This window comes from Protopterus annectens, chromosome 6.part0 (genome assembly GCF_019279795.1).
Source record: "Protopterus annectens isolate FY-2018-M chromosome 6.part0, PAN1.0, whole genome shotgun sequence".
NCBI lineage: Eukaryota > Metazoa > Chordata > Ceratodontiformes > Protopteridae > Protopterus > Protopterus annectens.
The window spans coordinates 1,660,849,281-1,660,868,395 of record NC_056737.1 but is presented as its reverse complement, the minus strand read 5'-3'; the positions used below and the strand labels follow the sequence as shown (position 1 = coordinate 1,660,868,395).

The window sequence follows — 19,115 nt, the reverse complement described above, 5'->3', positions numbered from 1 at the left end:
AGTAGATAGGAAGGTGATAATGCTTAGAGAAAGTATGCACTGAACTCCAAGTAGCTGCTTCCAAAATATCCTTAGTTGCCACCCCCCTTAGAAATGCTGTTGAAGTGGCAGTAGCCCTAGTGGAATGAGGCCTAATCCCAGCTGGAATCTCCTTGCCATGATGGGAATAACAAAATGCAATGCAAAGCCAATCCACCTAGAAATAGTTTGTTTTGACACAGGCTTGCCCTGTGAACTCAAAGCAAAAGAAACAAACAACTGCTGAGACTGCCTAAAATCCTTAGTCCTGCTTAAATAATAACGCAATTGCCTGTGTACATCTAAAGTGTGCAAAATCTTTTCCCCTTTATTTTGGGGGTCTGCATAAAACGTAGGCAAATGAATAGTTTGGTTTAAAGCCACACTAGAAACCACCTTAGGCATAAAGGAAGGATTAGTACGTAATGATACCCTATCCTTATGGAAAATCAAAAAAGGGCTCTACTGCCATAAGGGCCTGCAACTCAGACACCCTTCTTGCAGAAGTAATAGCCAACAGAAAAGCAGTCTTCCATGACAAGTATTTCAATTCAGCAGTAGCTGCAGGCTCAAAAGGTTGTAGAGTAAGTTTTTCCAACACAAAATTGAGATCCCAAGCAGGAGTAGGAGCTCTACGTGGGGTCTTATATTCTTTGCCCTCTAAGAAACTGCTTGAACAAAGGATGCGAAAACAAAGGTGGGTCACAATCATAGTGAGCTGAAATTGCTGCAGCATGAATCTTAATGGAAGAGAAGGACAAACCTTTGTCCAATAACTCAGTAAGATATTGAAGAGCCCCACTCAAATTAGGCTCAGAAATCTCCAAATTCTTTGCTGTACTCCAAAATAAAAATCTCTTCCATTTTTCTGCGTACACTCTCCTTGTACTAGGTCTTCTAGCTTCCATAATCACATTTAAAACTTGTTGAGGAAGTTGAGACCTGCTGTGTTTCAACATAGAATATGCCAGGCTGTTAGATGAAGAGAGTGAAGCTTGACATTGAGCAGATGACCGTCCTTCTGAGATAACAGATGGGGAATCAGAGGTAAAGGCCATGGAGGCTTCTTTACCAGACTCCGTAGTAGTGGGTACCAGTGTTGCCGAGGCCAATCTGGAGCTATCAAAATCATCCTTGGCCTGTCTTGTCTGACCTTTAATAGTACCTTTGGAAGAAGAGGCAGAGGTGGAAAGGCATACACATGAAGGTTTTTCCAACTGAAAGACAGAGCATCCACTTTCCAAGCTGTGTGATGAAACCCCTTTGTGCAATACTTTGGCAGCTGGTGGTTTAGTGGAGAAGCGAACAGATCTATGTCTGGAGTTCCCCATGACACTGTCAATTTCTGAAATACATGAAGATCCAGTTTCCACTCGTGGGGATCCATAATTTGTCTGCTTAACACATCTGCTAAGGAGTTCTGTGCTCCTGGCAGAAACCTTGCCTGAAGAGTTAGTTGCAAGCTTAGCGCAGTCTCCCATAAAATCATTGCTTGCCTGCATAGAGGATAAGAATGTGTTCCCCTTGCTTGTTGATGTACCACATGACAGTTGTGTTGTCTGTTAGAATCAACACCTGTCCTGGAAGAAGTAACTCCTTGAAAGCCATTAATGCAAACTGGACTGCTAACATCTCCTTCATGTTGATATGTAGATGCTGTAGTCTGACAGGCCACTTGTCTTGTATCCACTTTCCATTTAGATGAGCTCCCCAAGCAATGTCCGAGGCATCTGTCGTTAAAATCTGACTTGCCTCTGGCCGGGTCACAGAGAGTCCCTTGTTTAGGTGACATTCCTGAGCCCACCACAAAAATTCTTTTTGAAGGCAAGGTATTATTTGAATGACAGTGTCCAAATCCTGGCAGTGCTGTGTCCATACATTTTTGAGATACCATTGTAGCTTCCTCATATGCAGTTTGGCATTGGGAAGCACCAGAATACAAGATGCCATGAACCCTAATGCTTGAAGGACTGACCTTGCAGTCAGCACGGACTGATGAGATAGTTGATGGAAGTAAAGTGATAGACTCTTTTGTTTGTCCGGGGTTAAAAAGGCCATCTGGGCTGCTGTATTCAGTCTCACACCCAGAAAGCACATGTCTTGAGAGGGTACTAGACTGGACTTTATTTCGTTCACAGAATACCCTAGGCATCTTAGCACTGCTATTACATACTCCAGATGCTGTAGAAGGTCTTCCTTTTCTTGAGCCAGGATCAGGCAGTCGTCCAAGTAAGGATAGATTTGAATTCCTTGTAGCCTGAAGTAAGCTATCACTGGAGCCAGAACCTTTGTGAATACTCTGGGCAGTAGATAAGCCAAAGGGCAATGCAGAGAACTGATAATGAGAATTTCCAGCTCGAAATCGCAGATACTTCCTGCAACTTAGCCTTATAGGCACATGAAGGTAAGCTTCCTTGAGATCTAAAGTTACCATCCAGTGATCTTTGCCCAGCAGAGGTAAAAGTTGTTGTAACGTCAACATCTTGAACTTGGGAATGTCCAGATAAGTGTTGAGGAGAGATAAATCCAAAATTGGTCTCCACGTGTTCCCCTTCTTTGGTACTAGGAACAGGCGAGAATAAAATCCTAGGCCCCTTTCTGATACAGGGACTGGCTGAATGGCCCCCATCTGGAGTAACTGAGAAACTTGCTTGTGAGCCTCTTTTCTTTGTGGAGGAGGAACGTCTGGCATGCCTTTGAAAGGGGGCATTGTGTGGAAATAAAACCTGTAACCGTGGTGAATGATATCCAACACCCATCTGTCTTGAGTAATGAAATCCCAATTTTCTTTGAAAAGAGACAGTCTTCCTCCCAAAGGAGCTGCCAGACGAGAATCTACTGGCAGCTGAAAAGGCAGGTCATTGGGTCTGTTTACGAAAGGACTGACCCCTGCCCTCACCAGAAGTCTGAGCAGGTGAACTCCCTGATCTAGGCCTAAAAGAACCTTGAGCCCTGCCCCTACCACGTCTAGGCCTACCCCTAGACTGGGAATCATAAGCAGGATATGTCCACCCCTTAGCAGGCCAATTTCTACTAAACTTCGGTGGCTGCACCTGCAAAAAATCTTTAACCGTTTGCATAGACTTAGCTTTGTCCTCCATTTTCTTTAAAACTGCTTCCACAGGCGATCCAAACAACACATCAGACTGTAAAGGAGCATCCAAAATCCTTGTCTTAACATGCTCAGCTAAATTCTGATCCTTCAACCAGGCATGCCTGCGAAGAACAGAACTAGTAGCAGCCACCCTCGAGGAGGCCTGTACAGCATCAAAACCACATTGCAAAGAATGCTTACCCACTTGTTCAGACACATGAACCAAATCCAGCAACTCTTTACACTCAATACCTTCCGCCAAAGCATCCACCTTAGATTTCAATTGAGAAAGGAGATAATTTTGATATTTTAGCATGTGAAACTGACAATTCAACGCCTCATGGCTAGAGTGGAAGAAGTATACACTTTCTTTCCCCACCTATCCAAAGCCCTTGCCTCTTTATCAGTGGGAACAGGATTTTTAACCACAGAAGCTTTAACACCTTTAGGCCCCTGAGAAACAGTTTCTGGGTCCGCCCTAGGACTCTTAAACAAATACTTATGAGCTTGGGCACCCTATAATACCTATCAGGCTTAACAGGAGCAGGAGGCAAAGAGTCAGGGTTCAGGAAGCCTCTGCAAAACATCTTCCACCACATTCAACACAGGAGGAATAGCTAAGGGCCTATGCTGGGGTAAAAACAAGAATTCCCTAAGCCTTTTCCTGGAATCAGAGTAATCCTGGCCTTCCCATTTAAAGTGCTCCCTCATGGAATGCAGAGTCTCTGAAAATGAGAAATCCTCAGGAGGAGAAGCTGTAGGAGTGGAATCATCCACATCAGAATCAGAATAAGTAGGATACTCCTGCAAGTCTTCCGCAGAAGACTCTGAAGCCTCTGAACAGTGTTCAAAACTATCAAAGTGCGGTTCCACCCTAGGCCTCTTATCAGGCGGGGGCATAGAACCTCTAATCATAGTAATCAAATCTTCTGCCATTTTAAGCATATGTTTCTTGGGTACAGAACCCGAAATGCTAGGAGAAGCCCCACTGAAGCTGAACTAGGCCTACCTCTCAAAGAAGTTTTGGCAACAGAAGGAGAGGCTCTAACTACCTTGGGAAGAGAGGGAAGAACAGTTACCTGAGAAGCCCCTCAGCCTGGCCTACCACATGAGAAGGCACATCCTGTAACAGTAAAGTTTCTGCCTGAGACTCCATGGAAACTCCTGGCAAAACCTCTGGCTCCACTGAGCCTTCTAAAGAACCGGCGTCCGGGACTGCGGTTCATCAACCCTAGGCTTCACTGTTTTGTCCTTGCGCTTCTTGGATGAAGCGGGCGCGGAGCATCCGACGGCATTTTATAATTGCAACGCTTCCCAAACACTAACCTGGCACAGTCTAACCTCCTCTTAATAGTGCGTTTGTTAAACCTAGCACAAGAGCGGCAACCAACAACGTCGTGCTCAGGCCCTAAACAAGGTATACACAAGGTATGGTAATCCCTATGGGGTATCTGTTTCCCACAAGAAATACAGTTATTCACTTTTTCTGACATCCGGTAAAATACTGAGGCAAGAAAAAACCAAAACGTTCCCCAACGGGGTACTTAGCCAACTCTGTTTCGGTCTGAAACTCCGGTTTCGGAAATATTTCAGAACGCCAACCTGCACTCGCAAAACTGCTTCTGCATCGGACCATGCGGCAAAAAAGACTGAGGATATGACGTCGGTCATGCGCATTAGTACCCTGACGTACTGACGTCAGTCTAATGCGCCCTGACCGACGTCAGCCTTATACTCTGGTATTCGGGCCGACTGGACGCGGACTATACCCAATAGTAAGGACTGCAGCAATGGGAAACGAAGAACATCATGGAGTTGAAGAAAAATGACAATATCTCAAAACAACATGTGTGAAGACTAGAGAACAGACATGCTGCTATGCCAGGTATGGAAATAAGGTACATAAGGGAAGCTGATGGTGGAATTAAGAGTTCATAAAGTTATCAAAAAGTGAGTACAGGAAAAAGTTTGCAGAGATTCCCCACTAAAAGAATTCAGGGTGGAAATAACGTGCTATATGCAGACCTCCTCAAAGCAGAGTTTCTCCCTAACCCAATTCAAATGCAACTTGGACAACTGGATGAGGAACAGGAAATTCATCCTTGGTTTGGCACCTATGTCTCTAGTGGACAAAGGCAGCCTGTAAATGGTTCATCTCCCAGGTCTCTGCTTGTAAATGTTTCATCTTCCAAGCCCTTGCTTATACTTACCGATGTTATTAGAACTTGTCAGAGATTTGAGATGCATGGGTACGTTTAAAAAGGCCCCAGTGGTCCTTAGTCTAGTACACATCTATGAACCTATGAAGTAATAAAGAGAGAAGACAGACCAGGCTAAGAAGAAATATTGGTTGTCTAACACAGAGGGCTAAGAGACCAGTGGCAATAGACAAGAACAAGGCAGCAGAGTCACTCTTTCAGCTTCTCGAAAGTTACTCACCAGAAGACACAAAGGAACTCTAGCAGTTTGCAAGGCAAAGACAGAAACACGAAGAACATAATCATTAGACACCATTCATAAGGGATGGTCTCAACAGTCAACAAGACATTAAAGGCACATGAAAATACTACTTCCAGCAGCTTCTGAATGAAGAAAACCCTACAGTAGCCTCATATACAGCCTACAATAAAAACAGGAAGAGCCCACCCTAAAAAAATGTAAGAACAGCACTATGGAAAATGAAGTCAGGGATGGCAACAAGCTCAGATGAGGTCACTGCAGATAAGATAAAGATGTTGGGTGAGTTGGAGAAGAAATTGCTCCAGAGGGTACTTACAACAGTATTTGGTGAAAGATGTATCCCAGATGACTACAGAATAAGAAATTTAGTGCCAGTGTACAAGAACAAAGGGGACAATCACATTTGTGGGCAGCATAGCGGTATCAAACTCCTGTCACACTTCATGAAAGTGCTAGACAGGGTGATACACACATAGATACACAGAGCAGTAGAAAGCAAGATGACAGATTAGCAGTTTGGATTCAGATCTGGATGCAGCAAAACTGGGTTGCTGTTTGTGGTGAGACAGATACTGAAGAAGAAGCTAAAGATGAGAAGTAGTCCAACTGGGCAGTCCTACACTTGGTGGAAAGCATAGGTTTGAAGCCTAGGAAACATTGCTGGAATTTGTGCAGGTTATGTATAGAGACCCAATGACACAAGTGCAAAGAGTGCTTGGTCTCACAGAGGGGTCCCCAGTAGAAGTGGGGTACATCAGCGTTCAGCTCATAACCCACTGCTGCTCATACTGGTGATGGACTACATCAGCAACAGGTTGGGGAGGACAGAGCAACAAAGCATCTTTCTGGTTGCCATAACCTCTTCTGTGGAAACAACTTTAAAGACTTGATCAATAAGCAAAAGTTGACCATCAATACAGGTCACTCAGAAAGTGTCAGAGGTTTACTCCTTAATCGAAGACTATGAGAAGTCACGAGCCAACAAGAAGGTATCAAAACTCCTGAAAAAATAATGTTTACTTTATGGCTGTCACTCAACAGGGCATTTTTTTATTTATTTATGAATGAATACTTGGCTTTATTTGGAGTATAATCATGAAAGTAGTTAGTTTCTAATTTCTTTAGAAGAAGGAGCATCTCACTGACTTGACCAAATGCAACTACATGATCATATTTATTCTATGAAAATGCTAAAATGTGTTATTAAAAGTTGATGACCTCTCCAGCATGTAGCTGCAAGTCAAACTTTTTTCATTATGTACATAAAGAGGTAGAGTATGCATGCCATGCAGTCATGAACCAGAAACATCAGACGTGTTTACTTATGCACGCACCATCATAGTGTAACAGAGCTGCATTAATGAAAGTTGCCTAATAAAAGGAAAAATTAAAATATGAGAGACGGTACCACCAGTCAAGCTGAATGTGGTATCATAGAGTTCTCACCTGTATCCAAAAGAAGAAAAACACTGCTTAATATGTATTAAAAATATTTACCTGTCAAGAAATCTCAGGATGAGAGTTGTCTTTCCCTGTTAATGCAAAATGAAAAAAAAGATTAATTATCCAGCATCTTAAGCACATTACACAAGTACTATTCATAACTATTGCTGAAAAAAATCCTGACAAGCCAAAACAAGAATGTACTGCTATGTCCGTTAAAAGACAGGTAAAACATTACTGAATCTGGAATTCTGCTGCTATACTGGACAATGGGATGCAATACTGAATGGCAGAGTGGTATACCACCCCAGTAGCACAGAAAGGGCGGGGTGAAGGAAATAGTCACCCCAGGCACTAGCTTACATGGGGTAAAATGCATCTAAAATAAATAATGAAAAAAAAATAGTTTACACCTTTTTTTAAATAATTTACCCTAATGGTAATGCCATACTTTCTGCCTGCTCCCCACCCCCTTTAGACATCCCTTTACCCAAGCAACTGCTCATCATTTTATATAAACAAAGAACCTGAGGCACCACCTCCAAAGGCTTCTGATTGGTAGCTGGGTGGAGGGGCAGGGGAGAGCAGACAGTTACAAATCACTGTGTGCAAGCAGTGTTACATACGTACCTGTTCTTTTATTTCTTTTGAAATTTGTAGGGTGCTAGTACTTTAATTTATTTTAAAATACTGGATTCAGAATTAGACTGCTATATTGCCCTTTTTTTTTTTTTACTGGACAGAATAGAGGCCTGGATCTGGAGCTTGTGCAGTGTCTGAGAAAAAAAAAAAGCTCACCATCAGTCTGGTACAGTACGCAAAGTGGCAAACATGCCTGGCACTAGTAAGATACATGCTACATGCTACAGGCCTGTCACTAACTCCATCTGATATGTGTTTTGACAGAAGAAATGGGTAGGCTACAGTTTCAAAATCTCTTTTAAGGTCACACTGAGCTGTCCTGTTTTCATATTCTGACATAGGTAGGTAGTCAGTAATAGAGTAAATAGAGGTCAAGTATATGGCCAATTTCAAACTCTTGCTGATAATGAGTACAGCCTACTTTATTACTAATAGTTTATTATCTGTTTGTTCAGGATAAGTAGTGCAACAACACAGTTATAAGTGGGCACTGGGTAGGGCAGCGCTGGCCATGTTTTGCACTAGTATGCATTTTTTGAGGAATTAGAAGTATGAAAGTTTAATGTCTGTCATGGTTCGTGACTTGAGGCAAAATTTAAAATATTGATGTTACAAACCTAGAAAGTTGCTAAAATGCGTTCTGCACTAATAAGCATATTCTGAAGGATATAGCACAAGTCTGTAACTCAAGTGTCTGTGTCATCATTTGGTGACTTCAAACTGGGGGAGTGGGGAATCAAATCAGGTACAAAGTGTAGTAAATGTCATGGTATAAACTTAAAAGTTGCTGGAATAATTTGTTTTGCACTACTATACATTTTCTGAAGGATATGATTTAAACTCAATGTCTGGGTCATTATCTACTGACTTCAAGTTGAGGAGATCACATCAGGAACAAAGTGGAAAATATGACTTTGTTGTTATAAACTTAAAGTTGTTTAAACAGTACGTTTTGCACTAATTTGCATTTTTCTGAAGGATATGAAGTCTGAAGCTGAAATGTCTATCTTTTAATGATTTAAGTTGTGGGGGAGGATCACACGGTGGACATACGGTAAAATACTGCTTGCTGTCATAAACTTAGAAAGTTGCTTGTTAGTATAATCTATTTTGAACTAGCGTGTATTTTTCTGAAGGATATGAAGTCTGAAACTCAAAATGTCTATCTCATTATCTAGTGATTTCAAGTTGGCATGGAATAACTTCAGGGATAAAGTGTAAAATATGTCGTGTTATATAGTTCAAGTTGCTAAAATAATGTGTTTTGCACTAGTACACATTTTTCTAAAAGGCATGAAGTCTGAAACTGATGTCAGTCATTACTTAGCGGCTTCAAGTTAGAGAAGTCATATCAGGGAAAAAGTTTAAAATATTGCTGTTATAACCATAGAAAGTTAGTAGAAAAACGTATTTTGCGATAGCATGCATTTTCTGAAGGATTATAAAGTCAGAAACTCAAATGTCACTTCACAGCAGGATCAAAGTTAAAAATACTGCTTGCTGTTATAAACGTAGAAAGTTTCTAAAATAACATGCTTTTCTAGCTCACTAGTATGCATTTTTAGAAGGAAATTGCTTAAAATATTCCTCTTTTTTTGCTCTTCATGTGTTTGGGGGGATGCCAAATGAAGGTCTTGCCCTGGCCTCCAAGTTACCTAGCTAGTCCTCTGTACTGCCCTTTCAAGATGACATTATACAGATTGTAACACTGTAGCAGTCGGCCAATAACAGGGTGGAGTCATTGCTCTTAGCCTGAAAACAGCTTCTGCCCTCTACTCCAAATAGTTAGAAGCAACAAGTGTGACATACTACTGATAGTGTTTTTAACAGACTAACATAAGCAATTCTGACATAATGCTTGTAGTCACAAAGTACAGTTTTGTACCTACCATAAATGTAGATGTTCGAGTGTTCACCCTGATGCAGTCATTACACTTGGGTTATCCTGTCGTCAGGCGGTCCCGCAGCCGGCCGGATTTCCAAAGTCTTGGTCCGACGTCGGTTGCAGTCACCTCATCCCTGACGTCAGTGCGCCAGGGGTACATATATTGCAACTGACGTCATTTTCTTCAGTTTTTCTTGCCCCAGATGTCAGGTGCCCCCAAAAAGGTGATCCAAATTAGTACCAAATAGTGTGAAAACTGTACAAACACAAAATCCCTTCAGCTATAAGCAAATACATCAGTAAGGCATAGCAGAGGGTTAGCCAGTAGATCAGAGGGGTTGGAGGGAGGGTAACCTGGACTGCAGCAGGGTGAACACTCAAATATCTACATTTATGGTAGGTACAAAACTGTACTATGTTCATCGTGTTACCCTGCTGCAGTCATTACACTTGGGTTGAGTCCCAAAGCTAAGGTAGGGTGGAGGCATCATAGAGGGTTAGTGGAGGCAATGAGGCCCTGCAAAACTGCAGTGGCGAAGCTTGCCCTGGACTTAGAATAAAGAGGTAAGTGATAGTGTTTGGTGAAGGTGTGCACTGAACTCCAAGTTGCAGCTTCTAAGATTTCCTTGGTAGGAACCCCCCTGAGAAAGGCTGTAGGTACCTGTTGCCCTGGTAGAGTGGGATCTAATGGTAGGAGGAACTGGTTTCCCATGATGGGTGTAGCAGAATCGGATGCAATGGCCTATCCATTTAGAAATGGTTTGCTTGGATATGGCCTTCCCTTGAGAGGCTGTAGCACAGGAAACAAAGAGCTGGTCAGCTTTTCTGAAAGCCTTAGTTTTGTCCAAGTAGTAATGAAGCTGCCTGTGAATGTCCAAGGAATGCAGGAGTCTCTCACCTTTGTTCTGTGGATTGGGGTAGAAAGTGGGTAGGTGGATGGTTTGATTTAGAGCTACACTGGAAACCACCTTAGGCATGAAGGAAGGATTAGTTCGTAGAGAAACTCTGTCTTGATGAAAAATGAGGAAAGGTTCCACTGTCATAAGTGCCTGCAATTCTGAAACCCTTCTAGCAGAAGTTATTGCCAGGAGTAGAGCAGTCTTCCAAGATAGGAACTGAAGGTCTGCAGAAAAAGCTGGTTCAAAGGGAGGTAACGTTAGTTTTTCCAGAACAAAATTGAGGTCCCATGTTAGTGTAGGAGTTCTTCTAGGTGGTCTAATGTTTTTTGCCCCTCTGAGGAACTGCCTTAGGAGAGGATTTGAAAATAAAGGTGGATTCGTGTCGTAGTGAGCTGAAATAGCTGAAGCATGGATTTTAATTGAGGAGAAGGAAAGTCCTTTATGCAACATCTCAGCTAAATACTGCAGAATGTGAGGCATATGAGGCTGAGTTGCATCTTGGCCTTTAGCTTGGTTCCAAGCAGAAAACCTTTTCCATTTGTCCGAGTAAGCCTTCCTGGTGCTTGACCTCCTGGCTTCTAGAATAACATCCAGCACTGCTTGTGAAAGAGAGGCTGGTTGGATGCTTAATTGATTTGCCATGCAGCCAGGTTTAATGTTTTGATCTGGCTGTGTAGAATCTGCTTGTCTTGCTGCATGAGCAAATGAGGTATTTGAGGCAATATCCATGGTGGGCTGTGAGCCATATTCTTCAATAGTGGGTACCAGTGCTGGCGTGGCCAGTCTGGGGCTATGAGAATCATTCGAGGTTTCTCCTTTTTGACCTTCAAAAGAACCTTTGTGAGAAGAGGTAATGGAGGAAAGGCATATGCTCTCAGGTTTTTCCAACTGAAGGAGAGAGCGTCCACTTTCCAAGCTTGATGGTGGAATGTCCTTGTACAAAATTTTGTCAGCTGGTAGTTTTCAGGACTGGCAAACAGGTCTATATTTGGTAGACCCCATCTTTGAGTTATCATTGTAAATATTTGTGGGTCTAGCTTCCACTCGTGGGGATTTTTGATGTTTCTGCTTAGGTCGTCTGCCAATGTGTTTTTTCTGTCCTGGCAGGAATTGAGCTTGTAACTGGACTTGGTAGGCCAGAGCTGTGTTCCATAAGATTATTGCTTGCCTGCAAAGAGGGTAGGAATGTGTGCCCCCTTTTTTGTTTATGTACCACATTACCGTGGTGTTGTCCGTCTTTATTGCAAGTTGTCCAGGCTGTAGTAGATCCTTGAAGGCTGTCAGAGCTTTCTGTACAGCTAGCATCTCTTTTTAGTTTATGTGCAGTTTTCTTTGTTCTGCAGTCCATAGGCCTTGACTGCATTGCCCTGCCATGTGTGCCCCCCAGGCATAGTCTGAAGCATCTGTTGTGATAGTTTGCCTGGGTGGGGGCAAGGTGAAAGGCTGACCCTTGTTGAGGTGACATGCCTGTGCCCACCATAGAAATTCCTGTTGAAGGCAGGGAATGAGAGATATCACTGTGTCCAAGCTGTGACTGTGTTGAGACTATACGCTTTTTAGGTACCACTGTAATTTCCTCATATGCAGTTTTGCAAATAGTATTATCAGAATGCAAGATGCCATGAAGCCCAAAGCCTGCAGAATTTTTCTTGCAGTTAATTGGGTCTTTGTTGCCATTGTTTTGAAATATTGAGTCAGTAGTAATTGCTTGTCTGGTGTAAGATAAGCCTTCTGGGCCATTGTGTCCAAGATGGCACCCAGGAATGTCATTTTTTGCGAGGGTACTAGTTTTGACTTCTTTTCATTTACTGTGTACCCCAGACAATTCAGTAGTTGCTTCACAAAAGCCAGATGTTGTAAGAGAATGTCTTTTCTTTCTGCTTGAATGAGGCTGTCATCCAGGTATGGATATATTTGGATTCCTCTTTGTCTGCAGTATGCAATGACTGGTGCCAGGCATTTTGGGAATACTCTGAGCGCAGTAGATAAGCCTAAGGGCAGTGCAGAGAATTGATAATGGGTTGAACCTGCAATAAAATGGAGGTATCTTCTGCAACTTTGTCTGATAGGGACATGCAGGTATGCCTCCTTGAGCTCCAACGTTACCAGCCATGCTTCCTTGCCCAACATGGGAAGTAGCTGCTGTAGTGTTAGCATCTTGAATTTGGGAACTTGTAAGTAAGTGTTTAGAATTGAAAGGTTAAGAATTGGTCTCCAAGCATTTTCTTTTCTGGGTACTAGGAAGAGTCTTGAGTAAAATCATTGGCCTTGCTCTTGAGTTGGTACCCTTTGAATGGCTCTCATGGCCATGAGAGCTGTAATTTGTTTTTGAGCCTCTGCCCTTTGATTTTGTGGCAGGTGTGGCATTCCTCTTTTTATTGGCAAGGTGTGAAAGTGGAATCTGTATCCTCATAAAATTATGTCTAGTACCCATTTGTCCTTTGTGAACATGTGCCAGTTGTCTGCAAATAGTGCTAGCTTTCCCCCCAGGGGGGCTGACAAAAGAGTTTTGTTTGGCCAGCTGAGGTGCAAGTCATTGAGTTTGTCTTCTGGTGGGTTGAGACCTGTCTTCTCCTCCCTTCTGGATTGGAGTGCCCCATTGGCGAGATTTATACTGAGCTTGTGGTTGTCCTCTGCCCCTTGGGCGCCTGTATTTACCCCTCTGAGGCCTGTCAGTGGCTGGAAAGGACCAATTTTTTGTTGGCCAGTTTCTGCTGAAGCGAGGGGGTTGTACTTGTAGGAAATCTTTGACTGTTTGCCTTATCTTCCATTTTCTTTAAAACTTCTTCTGCTTTAACACCAAAAAGAACATCCTGCTGTAAGGGAGCATCTAGTAGTTTTGCTTTAACATGATCAGGCAGACTTTGTTCCTTTAACCAGGCATGCCTACGTATAACTGATCCAGTGATAGCTGCTCTGCAGGAGGCCTCTAAAGAATCAAACCCACATTGCAAGGTATGTTTCCCTACCTGCTCTGTGGCGTGCAACAAATCCTGTACTTCTTTAATTCAGATTGTTGAGGGAGGGTGGTTATCTTTTGTTTTAACTGAGAGATCAGACATTGCTGATACTTAAGCATATCAAATTGACAGTTTAGAGCTCTCATAGCTAAAGTGGCTGAGGTGTAAACCTTTTTCCCCCATCTGTCTAGTGCTCTTGAATCCCTTTCAGAAGGTACTGGACTTTTAGCCATGGAAGCCTTAGCCCCCTTGGGACCCTGGGAGATAGTCTCTGAGTCAGCTACTGGGGTTTTGTAAAGAAATTTGTGGGAATCAGGTACTCTGTAGTATCTGTCAGGCTTGGCCAGAGCAGGAGGCAGAGAGTCAGGGTTGAAACTGGATTCTAAATAGACATCATCCACAATGTCCAAAACAGGAGGGATGGCTAGAGGTCTGTGTTGGGGGAGTAAAAGAAAATCTCTGAGCCTTTTCTTGGAATCAGAGTAATCCTGACCTTCCCAGTGAAAATGTTCCCTCATAGTGTGTAAAGTTTCCCCAAAAGAGTAATCTTCTGGAGGGGAAGCCGAGGGAATAGAGTCCTCAGCATCAGAATCTTCATAAGGAGAGAAGGAATAGTCGTGGTCCTCAGAGGAATCCGAAGAAATAGACAGTTGATCAGAGGAAGCAGATTCTTCCTCTAGTCTAGGCCTTTTGTCAGGAAGAGGCTGAGAACCCCTGATAAGAGAAATCAAATCTTCAGCCATCTTGAGCATCTGTTTCTTAGGCATAGGGCCTTGAACAGGAGACTGAAGTGAAGCCTTTTTCGGTTTGGAAGGAGTCTTCGACTTGGAAAACATTTTGACTGTAAGAGTCATCGGTCTGAAAACGCCTTCAGAAACCGATGGCGTTTCAGAAGCACCGACGTCCTTGGAAGGTAAATCGTCAGTAGGGCCTGAAGTAAAAGGCTGCGTCGGCCTAGTACATTCCGTCACAATATCTGTAGCGGTCTCGGTTTCTTGAACTGCAGTAGTCAGAGGCTGCGTCGGAGCCTCACTGATAACCAGAGAACCGGAGACCAGATCAACCGATGCCTCGGAATCGGGCTTAGGCCTGGGCTGTCGATCCTTATCCCTGCGCTTTTTGTGCACGCCGGTAGTCAGGAGCTCCAATGGCATGTTATAATTAAATTTTCTGCCAAAAAAGTGTCGTGCAAAATCAAATCGTCTTTTGATAATACGTTTATTAAATCTAGCACAAAAACGACAAGAAGTGACGTCGTGATCAGGGCCTAGGCAAGGTATGCAATAAGAATGAAAATCCTTATCAGGTATTTGTTTCCCACAAGAAATACAATTGTTAACTTTTTCTGACATCGGACTGAGGCAAGAAAAGTTTCCCCAATGGGGTACTTAGCTTTATAGAAGAGTTCGGTCTGAAATTTGAATTCGAAAATCTCAGGAGTCGACCGACCGGCACTTGCGAACTGCTTCTGCTTGGGGCACCGCGCGGCAAGAAAGACTGAAGAAAATGGCGTCGGTTGCAATATATGTACCACTGGTGCACTGATGTCAAGGATGAGGCGACTGCAACCGACGTCGGACCAAGACTTTGGAAATCCGGCCGACTGCGGGACCGCCTGACAACAGGATAACCCAAGTGTAATGACTGCAGCAGAGTAACACGATGAACATCAGCCCTTAACAGCAGAGTTATATGGATCGCGCAAAATCTCTTACAAATACAAGGAAATTTATCACATTTAGCTACCACGTATTTAAATAAAATAAAATCAAGCTTACATTGCTTCCTTACCACAGTTGTCCCAATAGCAAACATACCAAAATATAGTTTGGGTTCAGCTGCTGCTCTAAAGTGCAGTAAGCAGTACTTATTACTATTGTGACACCCCCACCTCTACGCCAGTAATCAAGGAGCCTCAATCCTCACCACTGACACCTGTGGGGAACGTTCATTTAGAGGACATCAGGTACACACACACACTATCTCCAGAAGCAGCTCTCTGCATCAAACTCAATCAAGCACAATTTCCCTTAAGAACACACTGCGAATACAGTCAGTCCAAGGCTGGTTTCTCTCTCTTTCTCTAGATCCCCAGTAAGACTCCCCACTGGCACAGCTACAGAGTTGAGATCTCAGCTCAGTGTCCAAGCCAAGACCTCCAGCAGCCTCTCTGTTCAACCAGTGTTTCATGTCCCTGCCCAAGTAGCTGACACACACATACTCTGAGATTTGATGTATACACACACACACACACGGGAAAGGCTGTCACAGGTTTACTAGCTATGCACACTTCTGCCCAGACTATAATGCAGTAATGACAGCCACCAGACACACCTGCCAGCTACCTTAAGGCTCTTCCATGGGTACCCAATATACTTAGTGAAATTAATACAAATGGTAGTTTGACCAAGAGCAAGGCTATTAGGAATGGCCCACACACGATCACCAAATAAATATGCAAATACTCTCAAAGCTTAAATATATATACAAAGATCAGCCACAATGAAAGGTTTAAATATATTTAATAAGAAAATAAGAAAATACTAAGTATATATTCACAGTGACATCTGAGTTCACATAACAGGAAATATTTAAAATAACACTGAACAACAGGCTCAGACAAATAAAGAAAAACAACATCTAAACTAAGCTTCACTATATTCCTGATTGAATCTAAGAGCATTATATTATTCCCTACTTACTTAACAGAGCAAGATAGATGCTGTGGTGAATGGTCCTTCTTGTTGCCAGGCCCAAGACAAAATACAGAATGCTCAGTCTCACTAAGAGACTTCTCAAAATAATATCTAAAATATTACTTTTGGGATAGCTTGCAGAATGACATCACTTCTGGTCATCTAACTTCAAGTTCCCATGCAAACCCTCATTGCTGGAAGCTGGCAGCATTTAGCACCTACTTTTAAAAATACACATACAAGGGCTTTTGCTCAGATCTGTGGCAGGTGCTGGAAGTCATATAACAATTTCATACCTCCATGCTTCCAGAGTAGTAATTAGTTCACCCCAAAGACAAATACAGAAAGCTTCCTAGTACAGACTTTGTGTCTCTGGCTGCACCGAAACCTGTAAGATAGCATTTTTATGGCCTAGCCTTTAAAGTGATTTATTTTCAGATATATTTTAAAGTTTGCTGGACTGAGGTTAACCTTCCAGTTCCTCTGTTAAAACATATACATTTAAACAGTTACAACAGTGCATGTACATGTCTGTTCTCTCCAGTAGGATACAGTGGATACAGTTCAAACATAAGCACTTTACAAATACCTTTTCAACACAAACATCTGTACAAATCAGTTTGATATACACATGACATACAGTTCTAATACATTTGTAACACAATCACCTTGTATTAATCAGTTTTATATTCACAAATGACATAATTATTTACAAAATTCCAGCCAGCTGTGCTGGCAGCACCTCCAATCGTCACACCCATAACTACAATGACCAAGAGTGTAGGAACAGTTTCTCTCACTGTAGCTGGTAAACTTTTCATATATAATCCTTTCCAATACCCTGGTGATACACAAAAATGCAGAGATAAACCAACAGTTTTTATTTTTCTTGGGGGGTCCATCCCTTTACACAGATTAGTGGGAACTTTGTTATCTACTATCTGTTTACCAATGAAGTAACAGCTATTATCGTGGCGTGCTCTTTAATTTTAAGATTCTTAGGACACATTTAGCCCATAATAACAGATCCTAAAGCATGACATTTCATCTCTAGAATACAGATTTACCTAAAGTTGGTTAGTTAAAAATGGAACAGGGAGTGAAATTGTTTATAAGTTGGACTGATGGGAGGTAGAAAGGTACCTCTGCTTTATTTTAAACTACAGGCAGCAGTCAGCAATTCTAGGTTTTCATTTATGACCTTTGCCTCCAGAAAAACACAAACAGCTCCTTATAAATTACCCAAAGTATTAAAACCCTATCATCCAGGCAGTCAATTGCAGTTGTTTGGGGTTGGGATTTATCAAACAGCCCTTATCTTGTGTGAGTAAATTCAGTCTATGAGGAAACATGCAGTAATTGCTCCTGACCATTTCCAAAAGAAAGGGAGAACACCACTGTTGCCTGGACCAAAAGGGAGTCACCACAATAACCTTTAAGGAGTCCTTTTGAATCTTAAAAAGTACTTTGGAAATAAGTGGAAAAAGGTGAAAAAAAGATACAGAAACATACCAGTCCAAAGAAAAGAAAATACATCTGTCTTCCAGGCCTTATTGCATGGAGTCTTGGAGCAGAATTTTGCCAATCGATTGTTTAGAGAGGAAGTATAATGATCTACTTGAGTTTTTTCCACAGATGGATCAAGTCTTTAAAACCCGCTGATTCAGTTTCCATTTGTAAGAGTCTGTCCTGGTCCTGCTCAGCTTGTCTACCACCAGTTTGGCTCAGATGCCTGTAGAATGAAATTGTGTTGTGAAGCTATATCCCAAGCTAACATGACTAGTCTGGACAAGATCGTGTTCCCCCTTGCCTGTTTATATACCACATCACCGCAGTGTTGTCAGTAAACACTTGACAATGTCCCAGGGTCCAAGCAGAATTCAGAGAGTTGAGAGCATTTATAAAAGCCAACATATCTTTTATGTTGATGTGTTTTTGTCTATCTTTTCTTTTCCAAGCAAAGTTAGTGGCGCCTATTGTGACTGAGTATGCTGGAGCAGGAGGGGAGAGTAGGAGAGCTAGATTCAGAGTAATTTGTTGCCTCCACTATGCAATCTTCCTCTATAAATCCTAAAATCTGGGTTTAAAAAGTCAAAGGTTGTTGTTGCTTGCACTGCAGCGATTTCAGAAAAGTACAGTTTTGTACCTACCATAAATGTAGATGTCCGAACTGGATAGCATCTGCAGTCATAACAAGTGGGTTGTCCTGTCGTCAGGCAGCCCTTCAGTCGGCCGGATTCCAAAGTCCGGGTCCGGCTTCGGCTGATGTCGCACTCCACCCGACGTCATCTCTGTTGGTCTTCGGGTATAAAGGCATCAGCCGACGCCATTTTCCTCAGTGTTTCTTGCCCCAGATGCCAGTAGCCCTCTTGCAGGCTAAAATTTGGATAGATGCCAATGTTTCCAAATAGATAGAGGTAAACACAACAATAAGCATGTATGTACATATACACAAACAAATACACCATAAAAGACTCCCCCCCAACAGCTAGCTATTAGAAGGGTAAACACCCTAGGAGTACCACAGAGGGATGGAGGGAGGGTAATCCTGACTGCAGATGCTATCCAGTTCGGACATCTACATTTATGGTAGGTACAAAACTGTACTATGTCCTTCATGGATGCATCTGCAGTCATAACAAGTGGGTAGAATACCATAGCCAACTAGGGAGGAGGATAAAAGTAGATTATGGTGTGTTTAGGATCCCTTGCAGTACAGCAGTGGCAAACCCTGCTCGGGATCTGGAATATAGAGGCAAATTATAATGCTTGGCAAATGTATGCACGGAGGTCCAAGTAGCCGCCTCAATAATGTCTTTGGTTGCCACTCCTCGTAAGAAGGCTGTGGTAGTGGCTGTTGCCCTTGTAGAATGAGGTCTTATGTTCTGTGGAATTGGTTTTCCATGGAAGGAGTAACAGAATCGTATGCAATTTCCTATCCATTTGGAGATTGTCTGTTTGGAAATAGCTTTTCCTTCCCTTCCTGTTGCATAGGCTACAAAAAGTTGGTCAGTCTTT

The 19,115-nt window shown here is 42.5% G+C and overlaps 1 protein-coding gene across 3 annotated transcripts in view; it reads right to left on the bottom strand.

Annotated features, from left to right (window-relative positions):
- DYNC2LI1 (dynein cytoplasmic 2 light intermediate chain 1) overlaps window positions 1-19,115 on the bottom strand; it is a 1,063,586-nt gene that overhangs the window by 906,438 nt on the left and 138,033 nt on the right. For all 3 annotated transcript variants that reach the window (XM_044075072.1, XM_044075070.1, XM_044075071.1), the window contains one exon: window positions 7,070-7,104. In XM_044075072.1, coding sequence (XP_043931007.1) covers window positions 7,070-7,104 — 35 coding nt within the window. The remainder of the gene's footprint in view (window positions 1-7,069; window positions 7,105-19,115) is intronic.